The following is a 22,259-nucleotide window of genomic DNA, read 5'->3' on the forward strand; positions in this document are numbered from 1 at the left end:
CTGGCTCCAAGCCGCCTTCCCACGAGCCCATCTTCCCATCCCCTCGCGCCTTCCCACTGACGGCAGGCGGACAGTGACGATGTCCAAAGTCAGCCCAGTGTTAAGCCAGCTTCAGCAGGCCCATTTGGAAACAAGGACAGAGATGTGCAGAGAAGGGGAGTGACGTGCCTAGGGTCACTTAGCACGAGGCAGAGACTCCAGAGGTGGTCTGGAGCCTGGCTACTGCTCCTTGCTCGTGCTCTCACCTGATGTGTGGTGCCTCCGCTCTGGAGTTTAGGAGTTAACTGAGACCTAGTCTCTGCCCTTGAGGCAAGTGCCATCTCTCCTGGCATCTTCGTGCTCTGCTGGGTAACAGGCTCTGGCCAGGGCCTGAGACCTCTAGGACTATGAACATCCCCTGCCCTCTGCTAGGTGGAGGGCCACGGCCAGCTGTTAACCAGGTGCTTGGTAGCAGGGACTGGCTGTGAACCCAGGGGCTCTAGAGGTGGGGCTCCCACCCCTGGGCTGTGTTGCCTGCCTGGATGAGGGGAAAGGAGAGGAGTGAAGGATGCTTGTGCCAACATGTTGGAAGACTCTACTTCCTAATCCTCTGTGCCTCACAAGTATCTCCTCAGGAAAAGTATTTCCACCTTTGCGAAGCAACAAGAAATGAGGCACAGAGGGGAGCAGGGGCTGTGCCAAAGGCACACAGCCGCTGAGAGCCTCAGAACTGGGGCTCAAGGCCAGCCCCGCTGCCCTGCCTTCACGGCTAGAGCCGGCGCTACTCCACCAGGGTGCCTTAGGAAGGGAGTTGGGGGGTCAAGGCAGGCTGCTTATCCAGGAAAGAAACGGGAGGTACTGGAGCAGGCAGGTAAGAGGTGGGCAGACCTGGCTGGACACATGTCCCAGCAAGACACTTTGCAGCTCTAAAATGGGGACAGTGAAGGAGGGTCCCCAGCCTATGTGATCACCAGAGGGTGGGCTGAGAAGGTGGCCCAGGCACAAGGCAGGAATGGCACACAGCCAGTGAGCCCAGAGCAGCAGGGGACAGGCAGAGCCCAGGCGGCAACCTTGCCTCCTCTGCCAGGCAGGACCGCACACAGCAGCTGCAAAACCCGCTTCCGGTGAGGCTTTTGCCAACAACAATGTAGGGGGAAGGTTATCAGTAGAAACACCCGGCGCTTCTGCAGCCCGGCTAAGCAGCTTCTGGGGAATGGCTCCAGCTCCAGGGAGAGACTGGACGTGGCCGATGTGATAGACACGTGGGGCCATGGGGCTCCAGTGCTTCGTGACTCCTGCAAGGCCACGGATGGGGGCGGCAGCACCCACCAGGGCAGCTTGGGCACCATCCTTCCCTGGCTGAGCTGGAAGGGGACTTGGGGGTCGCTATCTTTGCTGCACCACTGTGTCAAAACAGGCCTCTTGTCTGCAAGAGCTGCACCCCTGCCCCAAGCACAGCACAGACTTGTGGGGACACCGAGCTGGGGTGTCCGGGTTCTGGCGAGCAGGTGTGCTGAGCAGCGAGTGGGCAGAGGCTGGTTCTGGGCCTGTAGGTTGAATTAGGGCTGGGAGTCCAAGGAGAGGGCGGGAGTGGGACGGAGAGGAAAGACAGAGTGGAGGGAGAGGCGAGGGCGTAGGGATGAGGATACCAGTAGCACATCTCAGCTCCTAGGGGTGACTGCATGCCTACTCTGGGGACAGTGTGCTGCAGAAGGGAGGGAGGCAGATAGACACTGGCAGATGAGGTGCTTGAGGGGTCAAGGCAGTGCCTGGAGTGTCATGGTGATCCTGTCACAGAGCTGAAGGAGCTCCCCATGTCCTGGATGGCTTGGTAGGGACAGGGACAGGAGGTCCTTAGCCACAGCCTATCTTCTTTGTGGGGATTGTTTCTGCTTTGCCAAGGGCTGTCCCTGGGTGGGAATGATGGTTTAGCTTAGCAGAAAAGGACCGGTTGACAGAACTGCTCACAACGCTTTACTAAAACTTGAATTGCCAGTGTCTTGGCAGACAACCAGGGAAAGGCACGGAAGGGCCCGAGCCACTGGGCCCATGGCTGGCAGAGGCAGGGGAGGCGGGGTGGGGATGATGGATGCTGGATGGGCACCCGGCCCCTCCCTCTGCAGGCCCCTTACCTGGCTGTCTAGGCCCAGGAAGATGAGCATCATGAAGAACAAGGCAGCCCACAGCGGGGACAAGGGCATCATGGTGACTGCCTTGGGGTAGGCAATGAAGGCCAGGCCTGGGCCTAGAGGAAGAGAGAGATAGGGAAAGCTCACTCTGTCAGTGTTCTGACCCAGCAGGTACTGAGTGGCCTGCGCCAGCTGCTGTTCCTCGGTGTTACTCACCCTCCCCGTCACCACAGGCAGCTGGTGCCATGATGATGCCCAATTTGCCCAAGAGCATGTCAACGCTGAGGGGCACACAGTGGCCTAGAAGGATTCAGCAGGTCAGCAGGGTCTGCTCCACAGACCTTCCTCCAGACAGACCTACCTCTTCTGCTCTCACAGTGTATGAGGGGAGGTCTGGCTAAAATACAGGTCCTAAGACCACCCCTGAGATCTTCACTTGGGTCACCTGAGGTGAGGTAAGGGCCCAGTCTGGTGGAGGCAGCATCAGGCCAAGTTTAAGGGAACCCATATCTGGAATTGGGAACCAATGGAGATGAAAGTTATGCTCTCCAGTGTCAAGCTCTCACTAGTCTTTGGCTAAAAGAGGGGTCCCTAAATTAACCATGTTTATCCCCATCTAAACTATGCTGACTTCACTCTCTATTGGAGAATCTGTTCTTCTTTTTCAGAAGGTGGTGAGTCCTGAAGAGATAAATGACTCCTCGCACTTCATCCAAGCCACAGCTGAAACCACAGAGGAACAGGGAGATGAGCAAGAGAGCTGCTGCCACGCTGAGTCTGACAGTCAGCGCCAGGGTGGAGGAGACGGACCCTGAGGACACTCAACACCTACCAAAGCAGAGATCCAGAGGCTCCTAAGAGCTCATCACTGAAGTAGACTTAGCACCTACCCACCACGGCTCAGGGAGTTTTGTGGGAGAGGAGGCAGAAAGACTGTAAGAGGCACAGGTTGAGACATCATGCCCAGAGGCATCGCCCCCTCACTGCCAATAACTGGCTGCTGCTCCAACGATGCATAAACCACACCCCCATGGGGAATACCTGCAACCCCACCGAGGAGCATCCCCAACGGACTGGGGACAGGGACAAGGGAAAAGAGGGTACCAACACAGGATGTATCCATACGGAATATCTTGTTAATAATGATGATGATGATAAAGAACATAAAAGAAGAAAATGCTGAACAGAAAGCACAGTGGCTCTGATGTTTTGTTTTGCTTTAGATAGCCTTGAAAAGTACAACTTACCCACGTAAATGTACCCTGTGCAACCATTGATGTGATGCTTTTATTTTATTTTTATTTTTTTGAGGCAAGCCCAACTGACTGGCTTTTTTTTTTTAAATGAGAGCGAGAGCGAGAGCGAGAGAGGGAGGGAGGGAAAGAATTGGCATGCTAGGGCCTCCAGCCACTGTAATCAAACTCCAGATGCATGCACAACCTTGCGCGCATCTGTCTTATGTGGGATCTGGAGAGTTGAACGTGAGTCCGTAGGCTTTGCAGGCAAGCGCCTTAACCGCTAAGCCATCTGGAGAGCCCGGATGTGGTTTTATTTTTATTGACAATGTTTTTACTCAGGTGCATACTGTACTTTGACCGTAATCCCCGCCCGTTCCCTTCTCTTGTCTTCCACTAAACGCCCTTCTTTTGTCCTAGTAGGCCCTCTTCTACTTTGATGGCTTTTATCCCTTCTCTCCGTCGTCCCTGGCAGGGTGTGGACGAGCACAAGGCTGGGAAGGTCTTCTGTAAGTAATAACAACAGCGATGAGGCCACGAACACACGGCTACCTCGTGGCTGGAAGACGGCGTTCCACAGCACACCTCCCTACCCCCTGGCTCTCACGTCACTTCTACCCCGTCTTCCACAGTGTCCCCTCAGCCTTGATATAGTTGTCTCACTTAACACCGAGAACCCTAGAGTCCCTTGTTCTCAGCACTTTCGTGCCTTTTTGAGTTTCCCCGCTAGTCGCTGCCACCTGCAGAAAGACACTTCTCTGACCACGGCCAAGAGCAGCACTGATCCATGGCCATAGATGTAAACATCTGGAGGACGGCTTGATGGGCGCAACATGTGTGACTCTTCGAACCTTAAGGTCGTTCGTGCTGCTGAGGATGCGGCTGACAGGCGTGCAGGACGCACATTTCCCTTTCTGAGACGAGCCGGGCTGGCTTCGAAAAGTAGTCACGCCATCTTGCCAGAAACGCTTGAGGTTCCTTGGGGCTCTCTCTTCTTGCCAACGCTGGCCACTGTCAGCTTGCAGGTTTAGTGACTCAGTAAATGTGTGATGTGATGTCACTTCGGTTTAAATGTGTGCTCCCTGGTGACTGACGCCATTGAGTGTCTTCTGGTGCCATTGTGCAAGACTCCTTTTTGAGAGCCTGTTGGTCCTTCGCCCATCTCTTATTGGATGTCTCCCTTTTATTGGGCTGGGAGAGTTCTTTATGTGGGGGAATAGAGGCATCATCAGTATTTTCTCCCAGGTAATAGCTGGCCCTTTCCTCTTTTTTTTTTTTTTTTTCCCTGAGGCAAGCCCAACAGACTGCTTTTTTTTTGTGAGAGTGAGAAAGTGAAAGAGATAGATAGATGATAGACAGACAGATAGATAGGTAGGTAGATAGATAGATAAAATGAATGCCAGGGCCTCCAGCCACTGCGATAGAACTCCAGACGTGTGTGCCCCTTGTGCGCATGTGCCACCTTGCATGCTTGCATGATTGTGCTTGGTACCTGGAGAGTCAAACATGAGTCCTTAGGCTTTGCAGGCAAATGCCACAACTGCTAAGCCATCTCTCCAGCCCCAAATATTTAAAAAAAAGGAAAGGGGGCTGGAGAGATGGCTTAGCAGTTGCGGCAGTTGCTTGCGAAGCCTAAGGACCCAGGTTCAATTTCCCAGGACCCACATAAGCCAGATGCGCTAGGTGGTGCATGCATAGGGAATTTGTTTGCAGTGGCTAGAGGCCCTGTCATGCCTGTTCTCTCTCTTTCTCCCCTCTCAAATAAACAAACAAAATATAAAAAATTTTTCAAAAGTATTTTATTTTGGGGCGCTGACGTGCACACCCTGTGTGCATTTGTGTGGAGACAGAGGGTGCCGTCCTCGGTCAGTTTTCTGCCTATTTCCCCAAGACAGGGCCTCTCACTGAGTCTAGAGCTTCCCACTTTTCAGTTAGTCTGGTTAACCAGGAAGCCCCAGTAATTCTCCTGTCTCCGCCCACTCCGTACTGGGGTTACAGGGACATATACACACACATCTGTGTGCCTGCACATGGGTTTGCATTTACTGACTACCCACCGGTGATCTCACTAAATTCAGGTATGACTCTCTTTGTATAGGTTCTTTAGGGTTTCCCACATGGTCAATCACGCTATTGATGATTAAAGACACTCTTCACTTTTCCTCTCCAGTCCTAGCTCTTCGCATTTCCCTGCCTTGCTGCATGTTCTGTGAACTCTAATGCCACATGAAACAGAACCAGAGCCCCCAGAGCTCCTTGCTGTTTCTGACCTCAGAGGAAAACACCATTGCTCAGAGCGCAGCTCTCAGAGTGCGCTGGTCTTCCTCCTCGGTGCTGGTTCTTTTCCAGCGTCCACCAGGACCCTATGGCACTCTCGGCGGTCTCGGTCTCTGATCTGCCGCAACTCCTCAGTCTTTGACTTTCACAAACTTCACGTTTTTCTTGCACAAGTCCCTAGTTTGCAGAACGTCTTTTGGTATGGATTAGTCTGATACTTTTTCATGATTACACTGAGTTCATGAGTTTTGGGGGCATTAAAAAAAATCATGGAAGAGTCGTGTGTCCTTCTCAAGAGACACAACAGCGGGTCACAGGCAATATATGGCATTTGTTGCTGGTGCTGACCTGGATCCTGGCTGTTGTCGTTACCACTGTCACGCAGCTCGGGGGAGGAGCGCTTTGAGATTGAGACCAGCAGCATCCACGGCTGTTCTGTGCTGTTGGCTGGGTGATGGCTTTCCTGGTCATTCATTAGCAGGCCGTCCTTGCACTTCTATGTATTCAATCACATATTTATAGCAGCGTGGATTCCTGGGTACTTAGTTTATTCTCGGGCTCATAATCCAATAACCGTCGTCATTTACTTTTCTGCTCGACTTGTCCCGTCGTTGGCTCTAGGGAGCATCTTTGGCTTGGTTCCAGATTCTTTTAACTTGGCATTACTTTTTTTTGTTTGTTTGTTTTATTTTTCGAGGTAGGGTCCCACTCTAGCTCAAGCTGACCTGGAATTCACTCTGTAGTCTCAGGCTGGCCTTGAACTCATGGTGATCCTCCTACCTCTGCCTCTCACATGCTGGGATTAAAGGTGTGCACCACCATGCCCAGCTATTGGAATTACATATTATAAAGGCCTTTTTTTTTTTCCCAGAATCTATGATGATATTACGCTTTTGTTAAATCTATCCATGGAGTTTATAATATTAACAGAGTTCTAGCAGTGAACCAACTTTGCATTTTTCCTGGAATGAATTCCTCCGTGTGCTCACTACAGTGGGTTTCCTCTACTTGCTCTTCTGTTTCTACGCATGTCTCTAGTGTCTCCTCCTGGCACCTGGCAGCGCCACCCCAAGCTTCGTACTCAGATCTGCTCTTCGATGTAGCAGTGTTGGGAGGCGGGCTCTTAGGAGGCAGATTAAGTCTTGAAGAAGGATTAGTTCTCTGGAGAATGGAGTAGATCCCTCTAGGGCAGACTGTTACAAAGGATCCACTTTGTCCCTGTCCTGTCTTGTGTCCTTGCCAACTCTCCACAGGCTCCTGCCATGGAATATGCTACCCACCGTGTGAGTGAGACCCTTCTCAGATGCAAGTCATCTGGTCTTGAACTTCCTTGTCCCCATAACCATAAGCAAAATAAACCCTGTTACTTTGTAAATTACCCAGTGTTAGGTGTTCTGTTACAGCAAAAGAAAACGGACAAGGACAGCCACAGTGCAGACTCAGACGCTTTCCCCGCCCCCTGCATCAGTTCCTGGTATCCCTGTGACCAAGTGGTGCAGTCAGGTTCTCATTGCTGGCAGAAATCACCTGACCAAGAACAGCTTTTAGGAAAAAAAAAAAAAAAAAAAAAGAAAAGGTTTATTTTGGTTTATAGACTTGAGGGGAAGCTCCATCATGGCAGGAGAAAACAATGGCATGGGCAGAGGGTGGACACCACCCCCTGGCCAACATGAGGTGGGCAATAGCAACAGGGGAGTGTGCCAAACACTGGCAAGGGGACACTGGTTACAAAATCCATAAGCCTGTCCCCGACAATACACTACCTCCAGGAGGTATTAATTCCCAGATCTCCATCAGCTGAGGGAGATTAGCATTCAGAACGCCTCAGTTTATGGGGCACACCTGAACCAAACCACCACACCAAGTAATACTTGATGTAAACGATTTAAGGGGAGGGATTATTTATTTTGGCTCACAGTCCCTGGGAAGTCAAGCCCATGGTTTCTTGATCTCACGTTTCTAGGCCTGAGCTTCATGGACGAGTAGCTTCTTTATGGTGTGCAGAGAAATCGGGAACACAGTGAGAGCCCAGGGGAAGACACAGCCACCAGCAACTGCTCCTAGTGACCCACTTCCTCCAACTGGCCTCACCTCCCATTTTTCACCACGCCCTCATAATGCCATCACGTGAATCCATCGGGGGATTAATCCACTGATTAGTCAGAGCTCTCAGTGGCCACACCTCCCGTAGCCATGACCTCACGGACACAACCAGAGGTGCGCTTCACTGATTTCCTAGGCATTCCTTCATCCAGTGACGACAGATTAAGACTAATTTTCCGCCTTCTATAGAGTTCCCACCACCTCTGAATCCCTTTCTTGAAGCCCACACTGCAGGCTTGTCCTGGCGCCTTCCCTGCGCGTTTTGTGTGCAGATCAGCACGCCGTGCATGTGCCTGTGGAGGCCTTTGTCACTCCGCTGCCTTGATTGGGGGGGGGGGGCTGGGTCTCTCAGTGAGCCTGGAACTTGCCGCTTTTTGATGACGCTGGGTGACCAGCGAGCCCCAGTGATCCTCCTGCCTCCGCGCTCCCAACCAGGGCTCAGCCACGCCCAGCTTTTTCCCCAAGGGTGCTCGGGCTCGAACTCAGGTCCTCACGCTTGCGCAGGAGGAGCCCCTACCCACTGAGCCACGTGCCCCATGCCAGCCTCGGCTGACTGCTCGAAGCCTTTGCTGGTGCCTCTCACGCCAGCTGTGCTCACCGTGAAAGCCTTGGCAGCCGTGTGTCACAGGTGGCAGTGGGCAAAGCTGCCCTCGACTGGGTGATTTTCATCTGTGATCGTTACTTACAATTTCAATATTTTAGTCTGCAAGTTATGAAGGGGAGGTAGTTTGTACAGACTACACTTCTACTTTCTTTCTCTCTCTCTCTCTCTCTTTTCTTTCTTCTGTTTGCGGAGAAAATTTGGGTGAGATAAGACGGACCTGCCATTATCCTTGATGTTCAGAAGTCTCACCTCGTCTTTCTTTTGGGGGGGGCGTTGGGGGTGCCGAAGCTGGAGCCCACAGCCTCACCCACGCTGGGCCAGTGCTCTACCTCAGAGCTGTAGCTCTGACTTTAAGTCTGTATAGGAGTGCTTCCATTTCTTTTGTAAACATTTGATAGATCATCAGGGCCTGGAGTTTCTTGAAGGCGGTTTTTTTTTTTTTTTTTTTTAAATGGCAAGCTCAAGAGACTGACCTTTTTTTTTTTTTAAATTTTTTATTTATTTATTTGAGAGCGACAGACACAGAGAGAAAGACAGATAGAGGGAGAGAGAGAGAATAATGGGCGCGCCAGGGCTTCCAGCCTCTGCAAACGAACTCCAGACGCGTGCGCCCCCTTGTGCAGCTGGCTAACGTGGGACCTGGGGAACCGAGCCTCGAACCGGGGTCCTTAGGCTTCACAGGCAAGCGCTTAACTGCTAAGCCATCTCTCCAGCCCGAGACTGACCTTTTTATGAGGAGGGGAGAAGGAAGGAGAGAGAGTGGGAAGGGGAGAGAGAAAATTGGCATGCCAAGACCTCCAGGCACTACAGTCGAACTCCAGCCATGTGCGCCCCCTTGTGCACATGTGTGACATTGTGTACTTGTGTCACTGTGCATCTGGCTTAGGTGGGACCTGGAGAGTCAAACAGGGATCCTTAGGCTTCGCACGCAAGAACCTTAACCACTAAGCAATCTCTCCAGCCCAGAAGGTTAAGTTTTTTTTTTGTTGTTGTTGTTTATTTTTATTTATTTATTTTAGAGTGACAGAGAGAGAAAGAGGGGGAAAGAGAGAGAGAGAGAGAGAGAGAGAGAGAGAGAGAGAGAATGAGTGTGCCAGGGCCGTTAGCCACTGCAAATGAACTCCAGATGTGTGCACCACCTGGTCTATCTGGCTCACGTGGGTCCTGGGGAATTGAACCTCAAACCAGGGTCCTTAAGCTTCACAGGCAAGTGCTTAACCACTAAGCCGTCTCTCAGCCCCCCCTTTTTTATTTGCAAGCAGAGAGATGAGAGAGATTGAAAGAAAGAGAGAGAATGAATGGGCATGCCAGGGCCTCTAAGCCACTGTAAATGAACTCCAGATGCATGTATCATTTTATGCATCTGGCTTGTGTAGGTACTGGGGAACTGAACCCAGGTTGTTAATCACTGAACAATCTCTACAGCCCATTGAAGGCTAAGTTTGAAATAATAGCATCATTTCTTAAAATATATAAAGCTATTCAATTTTCCTATTTATTCTTGAGTCAGTTTGAGTACATTACCTTTTTTAAGACATTTATCCATAAATGTTGTTTTGTTAAATATACTAGTGTGAAGTTGCTCCTACTGGACTTATTTTTACTTGAATGTCTGTAGGATCTGTGGCTATGTCTCTTTATGCACTCTTATTAGTTGGCGTTTTCTTACATTTTCCTTGGATGATTCTCACTAAGTGTTTATAAATATTGCTCGTCTTTTCTAACAGACCTTTGGCTTGTAAAATATTCCTTATAGATTGTATGTATTATCTTTACTATTTTTTTAAATTTAATGTATGTGTGTGTGTGTGTGTGTGTGTGTGTGTGTGTGTACAGCTACTAAACATAGCCTAAAGGACAAACTCAGGTGTTGGCACTAATGTTTTCTTTTCTTTTAAAAAATATTTTATATATTTATTTATGAATAAGAGAGAAAGAGAAAGAGGGAGAGAGAGAATGAGCGTGCCAGTGCCTGAAAACACTGCAAACAAACTCCAGACACATGCACTACCTTGAGCATCTGGCTTATGTGGGTCCTAGGGAACTGAACCCAGGTCCTTAGGATTTTCAGGCAAGCACCTTAACCACTGAGATATTTCTCCAGCCCTTCTTTTTCTTTCTTTCTTTTTCTTTTTTTTTTTTTTTTTTTGGAGGTGAGGGAGGAAACAGGGCCTTTCATTAGTCTAGAGCTTACCAATTAAGCTAGACTGGCAGGCCAGGAAGCCTCAGAGAACCCCCTGGCTCAGCCTTCCCAGACTGGGATTACAGGTCTGGACCGTCACACCTGGTCCTTACATGAATACTTGGGATCCAACTCAGGTCCCTGTGCTCGAAAGGCAAGCGCTTTAAAAGTTGAGCTATCTCCTCAGCCCTCTATCATATCTTTGTTTCTATTTATCTCTGGCTTCATTGGCACTTCCTTTTTAGCTCTGAATAGACACCTAAGATTTCAATTTTTTTCAGTCCTTTTTTCTCGTGCAGGCATTTAGAGCTCTAACTGCACCCCACAATTTTTGACATACTGTACTTTTATTATAGTGAAACTTGGGATATTTTCTGCTCTGAATCATGGGGTGTATAGAAGTGGGGGCTGGAGAGATGGCTCAATGGTTAAAGACACTTGCTTGCAAAGCCTGAAGGCCCAAGTTCAACTCCCCAGTAGGGCCAAATGCACAACATAGCACATGTGTTTGCAATTTGTTTTCAGAGGCAGGAGGCCTTGATGTGACCATTCTCTCTCTCTCTAATAAATAAATAAATATATAGAAGTGTACTACATTAGGGACTTTCTAGATATCTTTGGTCATAATGGAACCCAGTGGCAGTGAGGGAACAAACTCTGTGTAATATTAATTTTTCAAAAATAAATTCAGGCTTATTTTGTGGTCCTGTATATGGTCTATCCTGGTGTATATTCCATGTCCACTTGATAAAAATTGTACTCTGTGGCTGTTGGCTACAGAGTTTTATGCATGTTAATGAAGTCCCTGTGGTTGACAGCTGTCAGATCTTTGGTATTCTGTAAAGTGGTTCTATCATTAGGCAGGCAGGCATTAATGGTTCCTAGTGTGAGTGTGGATCTGCCTGTTTTCTCCTTTAGTTCTGTCCTTTTAGCGTTATGTGTTTTAAATGTGTTATCTGGTACATACACATTTCGTGTTGTCAGCCCTTCCTACCAAATTGTCCCCTTTATCATTATAAAATGTCTGCCTTTATCTCTAGCAATGCTCTTTGGCACTATATGGTCGTGCCAATTTTCCATACTAATTATTTGCATGGTATATCTCCTCCTATTTTTAAGTACATTAACATTAAATCTGTCTCTTTTAGGCATATTGCAGTTGGATCTTATTATTTTTTTCAAAAATATTTTTATTTATTTGTTTGCAAGCAGAAAGAGATATGGGGGGAGGGAGAGAGAGAATGTGGGTGCGCTAGGGCCTGCAGCCACTGCAAACAAACTCCAGATGCATGCACCACTTTCTGCACCTAGCTTTACGTGGGTGCTGGGTAATCAAACCCAGGTTGGTAGGCTTTGCAGGCAAGTGTCTTAACCACTGAGAAATCTCTCCAGCCCCAAGATGTTATTTTTTTAATTCTAGTCTGATAATTTCTAACTTTAATTGACATATTTGGCTCATTTATATTTCATGCAATCAATGACTTGGTTGGGCTTACTATTTTGCATTTCTCTTTTGGGTATTCTATTTGTATATGTGTATATTGATTTATTTTGGGCTAACCAGTATTTTGGTATTCAGTTTCATTCCATCTATTGCATTTTTAGCTCTACCTGCTTTATTATGTTCTAAACAGTTGGGCCAACAATATAGATGTGTGCCATCACACTCTACTTCCCGTTTACAACTTACTGCTTTGCAATTCTATCACTTCGCTGACCCTTCCCACTTCTGCCTTGAGTCAGACTCTAGGACCTAACCATATCAATAATTAAATAAAATGTGAATGGACCAAATGCTGTATCTAGAAGGCAGAGATGATCAGACAAAAGTAAGATTCAACTAGAAGTTGGGTAAAATCTCCATTCCCATAGAGAGCACCGAATGTCACAGAGGCAGACGCTTTCAAGTCAGCAAAATCTTGGGTATTTCGTTTTGGGCCAGGCAAATGTCTGGCCCTTGCACGAAGTGCCTTCTGTCCCTCTCCCCTAGTCTCTACTGTGTGCTAATTAAGTGCAGTATCTTCCCCAAACGATTCCTCAGAAAGTGAGGCTGGGTACTTCCAAGGATGGTGAGGTGCCTCAGTCACCTCAAGTGGTAGATATTTCTAAAGAGTAGCGTAGTCCTCACCTGGGAATAGACCAACATTTTCTGTGCAGCATCAGGAACAACACAGGCAGGAGGGGGCAAAAACGGCCAGACCCAGGCTGGGCCGTGTACAGGCTGTGCAATGTGGGGTGACTCCCTGTGCCTCTCTGGACCACAGGTCCTCGTGTATGTGGGGTGCCGGTGAGGCCCAGAGCCGCTGCGTGCCTGGTCCCTGCTAGGGCTGTACAGGATGCCCTTAGCGTGGCTGTGATTAGTGCTGTGAACATTCCACTGGCCTGTGTGTGGCTAACACCCCAGGGTCCTGGCAAGTAGGATGGTTGTTCGCCTGGCCAGTGGATAGCCACACAGGCACCACCACTCCGGCAGGACCACTTTACTGAGGCCGAAGTCTCCCTTTGGCCAGCTGACAGTGGAAGGACCCAGCCCATGTCACAGCAGGGACCACACGGCTGGGTCCTTCTTATCATACCCACAGTGACAAACACACATGGGAAACTCTTGTGGGCAGAACCCAATGTGCTAGAGGGCTTTTTTATTCCTTTTGTTCCTATAAGGAGTATGCTATCAGTTTGAAATAAGGAGGGGGAAAAAATCCAACAAAAGTTATTTCTGGTTGGCTCTGACCTTCAGCTGTGACTCCTCTCTGAGACCCTCCTATCAAAGAGAAGCAAGGATAGAAAGGGCAGCGAAGGACCAAGGACCGAAGGATCGTGCTGCCCATCTCCTGTCAGGAAACGGCACGAGGCGGGGATAAGGATGACCTCACCTCTCTGAGCCCCAGCTTGCTGGGCTGCTCTTGAGGGCTGAGCTAAGTAAGGGGTGAGATGACATGCGAGGCAGTTCCCACCCCTGCTGTGGCTGTGATCTGACTCCCACAGGGACTGCCTCTACCTTCAAGACTCAAGATCCACGGCGGGGTGGGCCTGAGGAGGGCAGAGCAGAGCTCTGCATCCAGCTTCCTTCTGTGAAGTCATGCTCGCCAGCCTGTCCAGCCAAATGGCCAGAAGGCTGCTGCCCTGGACCATGACACCAGAGAAGAACAGTCATGTTAGGATCAAGTCCACCACGGGGGCGGTTTGTGTCCCCATGAATGGGTCATGGAAGGCGCCGAGCAGCTGGAGACCACAGAGGCCAGAAGCCCCATGCCGCTCCACACAGAGGGTTCACTGACATTGCTGGTCAAGAGCCCTTGTGCTCATCTCAGCTGAAAGTCCAGCCCTGTGGTCATGCAAACAGCAATGGTTTTGTCCTTTTGCACGTACGGCGCACTTTTCCAGAGCTCAGGCCCTGCGAAATTCAAGGGAAGAGCTTGCCCTACTGTGTGCATCACCCTGCCCATGGGTCTCACGCAAACCCATCCGTCATGCTTCAGACCCGCACCTACGGGGACTCTCTATGGAGAGCAAGGGAACTGAGGGACGGAGGGCCACTTCCTGAGACCCGAACCCAGGTTAGAGAGGTCACGGCGGCCGCGTGGCCGTCACCCCTGGACTCTCCTTCCTGGCTGCCCGGGGTCTTCCACGGCCCACCTCTGGCACACTTACCTGACTCTGCCACTTCAGCAATGGGCACTCCCTGCTCATAGGCCATGAAGCCCAGGACTGAGAAGATGGCGAACCCGGCCACGAAGCTGGTACCGCTGTTCAGACAGCAGAGCATGAGGCAGTCTCTGCGGGAAAGCAGCGAGAGGGGTGGCGTCAGAGCGGTGCGGCCAGCCCACGGGGCCCGAGCTCGCGGGAAGGGCACGCATGGCCCACCGGGCTGTCGGTTGGTCTCGGTGGTGAAGCACTTAGCGCTTCAGAGAGGGTTGGCTGGCCGGCCAACAGTCGCCATCTTTCTCAGCGCTGTTGGAAGACAGGCCGGGTCACCCCGGTGCGGCAGGGATTGGGGGTGTGACAGAAGAAGGAAAGAGGTGAGATGCAGCTCAGGAGCGAAAAACACTTGGAGACAAACCAGCCAAATGGCTCTGATGCTCGGGAGGAGCGAAGGACAAAAGCGAGCGTTGCTGGGACACGGAGCTCAGAGGGTGGAGAAGCCTCCGTGTGAAAAGTCGCTGCTTCTCAGCCAGGTGAGCGACGTGAAGCTGAGCGGTGTCCCCCATACCTCCCCCCGGTTCCTGCAGCTTCTTCGGGGTGGGGGGGGTGCGGGTGGAGGATTTGTGGTGACACCCACTGGTCACCAAGCAACAGCTGCTCTGTTCTGCTGCCGCGAGGTCAACTTAGGTGGACAGTGACTGACCAGTCATGCTCCTGGGGTGGTCTCACCAGCTAGGAGGTGCCAGCACAGAGACACAGCCTGGGAGAAACTAGAACGGAAGCCATGGAGCTCCGTCAAGATGAAGGTGGCGGTTTGGGGTCCTGGCCCCTCTTACCGTGGGTGTGTTCCTCATGGGATAAAGTCAGGGACTCTGTCCCTGCAGAGCTCGGCCGCAGGATGAGCGCATGCCAGTGAGCCACTCCAGTGGGGTGGGGGGGAGTATGCCCAGGGGACCCAACAATCCCAGAATACCATGGAAGGGGCACACTGCCCTCTTGCTCAGGCACCCAGGAAGTTAAGTCCTCTCCCTGCTAGATGGCACCCCCTGCTGATAACACAGAGAACTACCTCTTTCTTTCTGCTTTGTAAGGCTTCGGGCTGATAGCCCACCTAGAGCTCCTCCCAAAGAATGTTCCAATTCTTCCTGCTGCCCCTGTTCTCTAATGCATTCCAGCTCACGCAGCCCCATTTCAACTGTCACAGGTAGAACTGCTCACCAGCTTGGAAACAGAGTGAGACTCTCACCTCCTCTCCTGGCACCATGCTTTTTGCAATATAACTGGAGGTTACTCTGACATTATTGGTGACTGACACCTTGCTGCCTTCAGGGAGCCTGGGAATAAGGGCCGAGTGAAGACAGCACTGGATGGGGAGTCAGGAGTCTCGGGCCACAATTATCCCTGAAGTATCTTTTCTCTGGGCCTGATCTCACTGTTGTAAAAAGAAGCTCGGATAATGGTCTCTTGGGCTTTGTGCTGAATTAAATCTTCTCATCCAGTCATCACTTCTCCTCGACTCCTTCCTTGGAGTGGAGTATAGCTCCCCAACTCACTGACTTTGGCTCGGCCATGAGACATGTTTTGGACAATCACACAGCGGTGTAACACAGACAGAGGCTTGAGCTGTGTCTTCATGACTGGACTTGTCCTTTACCATGTCTGTGATCTTCCATGGGAAGAATTTCCCAGGAGAGTGGCTGTCCCTTCAGCCTTGACCCTAGGATATATACACACACACACACATACACAGGGAGCATTCTTGAGCCTAGCCTGGAGCCAAACCCACACACAAAGGACATTTTCCCCAGCTGATCCCAACAAGGGAAGGATGAAAGCAAACCTTTGTACTCAGCCCCACAATTTGGGGCTGTTTGTTACACCGCATTGCTGTGGCATCGGGTGCCTTAAAAGACCTTTTCTGGCATGGTGCTGCTAGACTTGAAGATGTTGCCACCTGCAAGTCTGATTTACCCCTGCACTGCAGGAAACAGCTCAGCCCAGAAGAGGGCTAAGTTGTCCCTAATTAGGGTGAGGGGTGAGGTACAAACCTGCCCCTTTACCTGTTTCCTCAAGTCTGAAGCTGGAGGGCCCCAACTTGTCCAGCAGCAGACATGGGGTGAGCCAGGGAGGGAAGCACTTTCCTCACACCTGCTGCCCTCTGAATTCTCCAGCGTTACCTTTCAGGAGCTGCTGTATGCTGGCCTTGTGCTCGGCGCCCCGAATCCTAAGGCTCAAGCTGGGTCGGTCAGCTGTTAGTGAGCTGGGGGTGGGAACCCAGTGCTCTCGGGCTCACTTTCTGGGGGCTCGGCGAGAATGGCACTTCCTAAGAACTGAGGCTTCCCAAGCCTGAAACGTGCGGTTACCTCTGGGTGTGTGTGTGGGGGGAGGGGAGGACAAAGGTCCCAGTTACCAAAGCTCATCTCTGCACAGACCTTCTAGGTTACATCCTCACGCCAGAGAAGCTCTCTAGGGACCCCAGGCCCCTTCCAGCCCTGTAGCCTGGGTCCCAGTCCCCAGAGCACCCTCACCTGCAAGCACTCCCAGCCTAGGGACGGAGGTGGGTGTGTGAAGGAGGCTTTGAAGGGGGGCTTGGCTGTTCCCATTCCTCCCTCCTTACTTCCCAGCTTGCGCCAGCATTATGTAACAAGAGCTTTGAAGTCCCCAGGAACTGATCTGGGCTTGTGAGACATCCCTAGACAAATGCCCAGTCACGAGAGTGGGGATCAGCTCCTCCATGTGAGCAGGGGAAAGACCCGTTTGCAGAACAATTTGGAGGACATGCGCCACTGATTTTTCAGTGTCGCTGGAGGCGGCAGCTTTCTGCCTCCAGTGAGTGACAGGGAGGGAAAGGAGAAAGCCTGCCTGCCTAGTGGGGAAGTGGCAGTGTGCCACATGGGCGGCTGACACCGTGTGCTTGGTGGGGAAGGAGCAACTGCCCACGACACAGGCTGGCAACAGAGTACGTGTGGCCACTCCTCATCCCAAGAGCTGGAAAGACCTGGCCATCCCTGGCGGCAAGGAACAGGCACAGCGGCCAGGGAGACCTGGGAGAAAGCCACAAGTTTGTCACGAGCAACGGAACATGAGCACGAGCTGAAACTCCCCGGACTGCCATGTCTGTGTCTGGATACGTGACACATGGCTGGCTGACTTCCTGGTCCGCAAGCAGCTACGCGAGGCTGGAGGATGCAGTGGAGGTGACACCCCACTATGTCCACACTGGTCTACTTCCCGCCTCTCCAACATCCCTCCATTCAGCCACATTCAGCACCTCTTGGCCCATGAACCCCAGGACAGCACAACCTGATGCCTAATGACATGCTGGATTCCACCTGTTAGCATACTGAACCTGTTCACTCCAACTTCCTCTGTGCCTTACTTTCCCCAAATTGCAAACTTTGCTAGGTTGTGCCATTGCATCTTTCATGATGTAGAGTCCAGGGCCTCACGCTCACAGACACTTAGTATCCACTGCTGACTTGATCAACAGGCTTATAAGCGTTCAGGAAGGATACGGAGAGAACTAGGTGGTGGTGACCGGGTGACCTTGGGAAGACTCTAGACCCTGTCACTTGTAGCCGGGAATCATTGCCACAAGCCTCAACTGCCCTGACAGAAACTTGTCATTTACAAATGCATGGTCCCACTTGAGCCACACAGCCTCCACATACAGAAAGGCCATCCGTTCTGAGTTCCCACACCATAGGTGGAGTGTGACATGCCCCTCTTATGGACGCACACCTATACCTAATAGGATTCAGTTTTAGATCTCCACCAGTCATCTGTTTAAGAAAAACAATCTTGTTCATGTTTAGATATTATGAGTCTAAGCCACTAGTCATATTAACGTTATTACTTTGCTCTTTGATTTCATAGGTGATTCTATTGTATTCAGAGATGAAATAATATGTAGAGCATATCTATACCCATTTGACTGGGTGGCGGGGGAGACAGCTACTCTGTAGCTCTGACTGGCTTGGAACTCACAGCGAGCCTCCTCCAATGCCCCCTCCCACCAAGTGCTGGGATTGTGATTTTTTAAAAAATCATTAATGCAATATGTCCTCAGATTAAACAAAAGTCACCTAATTTGTGTAGGAGTAAAAGTGGAGAACTCACCATCCTCCTGCTTTCCAAGGCCCAGCATCAAATGTGCTACGTGGAAGAGTTTTTCTATCTTTTCTCCCACAAGTTCGAGAAGTTGTACATTTTTATGCGGCCGTCCCTGCACGGGTGTGTGTGTGTGTGTGATTTGTCCATGACAAAGTTCTGCGTGGCACATGCGCGGTCCACGCTGTGTGACTGGGAGCTAGCGGACCACTGGGGCGCATGTCCCTCACCTTCCACCTAGTCTGGGGCAGGGCCTCTCGCCTGCCGCTCACACCCCAGGAGGCTAGCCGGCCCCCAGCCACTGAGATTCTCCTGGACTTGCTACCGTCTTGCTGTAAGTGCTCAGTGGTTTTGGATGTGCTACTTGCATCTGCATACACGTGGGCTCTGGGGATCCAAATCGCCCGTCCGGCTTGAGCAGGAAGCTCCTTTAGCCGGCTAGCCTCCTCCCCGGGCCACATTCTTATCTGGAGATGTAGATGTTTGATGTTTTCTACTATCACTGCACACCCTGAAGTCAGTATTTTATTTCTACCTTTAGGACAGTTTCCTTTCAAAACAAATTATTGGGCTGGAGAGATGGCTTAGCGGTTAAGCGCTTGCCTGTGAAGCCTAAGGACCCCGGTTCGAGGCTCGGTTCCCCAGGTCCCACGTTAGCCAGATGCACAAGGGGGAGCGCGCGTCTGGAGTTCGTTTGCAGAGGCTGGAAGGCCTGGTTCGCCCGTTCTCTCTCTCTCCCTCTATCTGTCTTTCTCTCTGTGTCTGTTGCTCTCAAATAAATAAATAAATAATTTTTAAAAATTATGATTATTTTTTTCACCAGCCCGGTATTTACTATGGTGAATACATAGGATGAGGTCCTTTCCTGGCTGGGGTGTGACCTGAGTTGGCTCTCTTGACATTTTCCCAGTCTTTTCCCCCAAGGGCGGAGGAGCTCCCCGGTGCTCAGGCAGCGGATGCTCTGCCTGTCTGTCCATGGGTACTGACCTACCGTGTGCCAGGTGCCCAGTTCCTGGGTGGGGCGGGGGGACCTCAGCCTGCTGTGGTTGCAGTCCGTGCTTCCCCACCCACCGCTGGGCATCCCGCCCCCTCTGCACCTCCGTGTGGTTGTGGCGCTCAGCCTGCAGGCAAGAGGGGCTGGACAGCTGAGAGCCACACAGCCCCAGTGACCTCCTCCCTACCTTGGTAGCTGCAGGAGGCCTGGATGCGTCCAGGCCGGGCTGGGTGCCAGCCACTGTGGTCACGTGAGAAGCCACAGCAAACAAGGTTCCTGACGTGACCTGGGTTCGCATGCTGGCTTTGCTGCTTACTCAAAGCCGTGTGGCCTTGGGTGAGCTGCTTAGCCCCCCTGGTATAAATCCAAGCCACGTAACGCGGCACTCACTGAGGCCTCAAGGAGGCTCTGGGGTGGGTTTGCTCTGCTGGTGGCCCCCGGTGGCCCTGGGGCCGGGAGAGGTCAGCAGGCAGCCATCATCTGTGTCCTGGGCGTGGCCCAGCAAGGAGATGAGGGGGAGCGAGCGTGAGGTGAGCCAGGCTTGGGGAGCCTGAGTGAGTGCCGCCAGTCTCACCTGTAGCAGTTGTTGTTGTAATTGTTGTAACTTCCCAGGGCTGTCAGGCAGCCCAGGCAGATGGCGTAGGAGAAAAAGATCTGTGTCCCGGCGTCCACCCACACCTGGAGAAGGACACAAAGACATGGACAAGGGTTAGATACAGATGTGTTGGGAGGAGGGGCTGTGCTCTGGCACCCACAAAACTCTGTGAAGGGAGCAGTCAACACCCTAACTTTCTCAGGACCCCTTTTGAAGATTTTTATTATTATTATTATTATTTCTTAAGAATTTCTATTGTAGGACATCAAAACTACAAGTCCAGGGCTGAGGAGATGGCTCATTTGGCAAAGCACTTGCTGCTCAAACATGAGGATCAGAGTGTGGGTCCCCCAGCATCCAGGTAAATGCAGGGTGGGGCGGTGTGCAGCTGGAGTCCCAGCAAATTGAGAAGCTGAGAGGGGGTTCCCCACGGCAAGCTGGCTAGCTGGACTAGCACAGCTGGTAAGCTCTGGGTTCAAGTAGGGGCCCTGTCTCGTGTAAAGAAAGGTGGACAGTGATTGAGGAAGACGCCCACTGTCAACCTTTGGCTTCCACATGAACACACACAGGTACCTGCACATACGTTCGTGCATAAGTAAATGAAAGAATAAGCAAGTAAGTGTCCTTAAGGATCACTATAATTTTCCAAAGTTGTGGATATTGACTCATTGCATAGCAATGAACTTGGATGTTTAGGGTCCAGGTTCTAGCTGTTGCCTCTGAAAAGGTCACTTAACTTCTCTGAGGCTTGGCTTCCTCGTCTGAAAAGCAGGAAGGGAAGGCCCCCGTCCGGCCTGCTGTGTGATCTGGAGTGTGAGTCCCCTGGTGCGGGTCCTGCGTTTATGATATGTCATGGTTAAGCCCAAATGAATGTCTTTTCTTGGTGACTAAGATAGCCACAAGGCAATTGTCACGGCTTCCCTGAGCACAGATGAGGTGATACAGGGGTGTGGTGGTGGTGATTGCGGTGGCGGGGGCGGGGGGGGGGCAGAGGCGGTTCGTAACTAATCAATTGGCAAAACAGCTCCCTAATTTCAGCTTGCCATGGATGCTTGTGGCGACTAACGTCTCAGTTGCCAGGACCTCTGACAAAAACTGCCATGGGCAGTGTAACAAACACCGTGGGCTCATGGTGGCTTTCCAAGCACTCAGACGGTTTCTGAGCTCAGTATCTGGAAGTTTCTAAGGAAAATCCACAGCTGTTAACCCCAAATGCAGCAGATGGGACTCAGGGCTGGGCATCCAGTGCCAAGTGGGGACAGGATTTTTATCAGGCATTTTTAGGAACCATGCTTCCTGCTGAGCGTGCACATGTGCACGTATGCGCGCGCACGCGCACGCGCACACACACACACACACATGCACACACTGCACTTAAATCTCTATGGCAACCCTCTACAGGAAGAGCTCTCAGCCCCTTCCCAGCTGAGAAACAAAGGGACAGGGTAAGTAACCTGCCCAAGACTGCGCAGCTGGGTCATGGTGGGCACACAGCCACGGGGATCCGCTTGTAGAGACATGGCTTCACCCGCACCAGCATGTCAGATTCGCGGTAAGCCTGAGCGTCTTGGGCTGCCTGCCCCCAGCACGGCGCTGTGGTCCGGCCCTGATGGACAGTGAGAGGTCAGCTGCCGTCAGTGGCAGGGAGCGATTTTCTTTTCTTTTTTCTTTAGACAGCCCTGACTGCCAAGGCATTTCTCGGGTGAGAACTCCTCCTCCTTCCTTCATGATTCACCCCAACCCCGTCCTTCTCTTCGACTCACTGGGCAGCACATGAGACGTTCGATCTTGTGCTACTGAGCCGTGGTCCCAGAATCCCACTCGGGACAAAGCACCTGGCCTCCCACTTGGGATTGGTTTACACGCTGCAGGTCACCCCGGCCTGAATCTGCCCCAGTCGGCTGAGTCTCCCCACAGCTAATTGAAACTGAAGGTCCTGGCACTGCCTCCGACCCTAACACTCGTGTGCTGGTCTCCTCCAATCGGGCTGCACTGGATTGAGATGTCTGAGTTAGTGAGGCGTACAGGCAAGCGTTTCCATGGCCTGAGTGGCAGGGAGGGACACACTGAGACAGACGTAGTAGGAAACGGGGGGAGAGAAAGAGAGAGAGAGAGAGAGAGAGAAAGAAAACACAAAGTATAAAAATCTAAAAGCGAGGGGCAGGAGGCTGCGCGGTGGGTGAAGCATCTGGTGCACAAGCAGTAACACAGGAGTTCCGACCCCTGGAATGGACATACAGATGCCAGGTGCGGCACCGCACACCTGTGAGCCAGCACTAGGGAGGCGAAGACAGGGGGATCCCCGGGGCTTGAGGGGACACAGAGCGAGAAGTCTTGTCTCAAAAATAAGGCAGAGAAAGATGGAGGGGCACACTCTATGTTGGCCTCTGGCCTCCCCATACACATAAG

The 22,259-nt window shown here is 51.5% G+C and overlaps 1 protein-coding gene across 2 annotated transcripts in view; it reads right to left on the bottom strand.

Annotated features, from left to right (window-relative positions):
• The window catches only part of Slc6a11 (solute carrier family 6 member 11), a 142,001-nt gene that overhangs the window by 14,492 nt on the left and 105,250 nt on the right, over positions 1 to 22,259 (bottom strand). For both annotated transcript variants that reach the window (XM_045133448.1, XM_004651601.2), the window contains exons 7-9: positions 19,830 to 19,933; positions 14,161 to 14,285; positions 2,112 to 2,224 (exon numbers count right to left, since the gene is read on the bottom strand). In XM_045133448.1, the coding sequence (XP_044989383.1) occupies positions 2,112 to 2,224; positions 14,161 to 14,285; positions 19,830 to 19,933 (342 nt within the window). The remainder of the gene's footprint in view (positions 1 to 2,111; positions 2,225 to 14,160; positions 14,286 to 19,829; positions 19,934 to 22,259) is intronic.

Source organism: Jaculus jaculus, chromosome 14, assembly GCF_020740685.1.
Source record: "Jaculus jaculus isolate mJacJac1 chromosome 14, mJacJac1.mat.Y.cur, whole genome shotgun sequence".
Lineage (NCBI taxonomy): Eukaryota > Metazoa > Chordata > Mammalia > Rodentia > Dipodidae > Jaculus > Jaculus jaculus.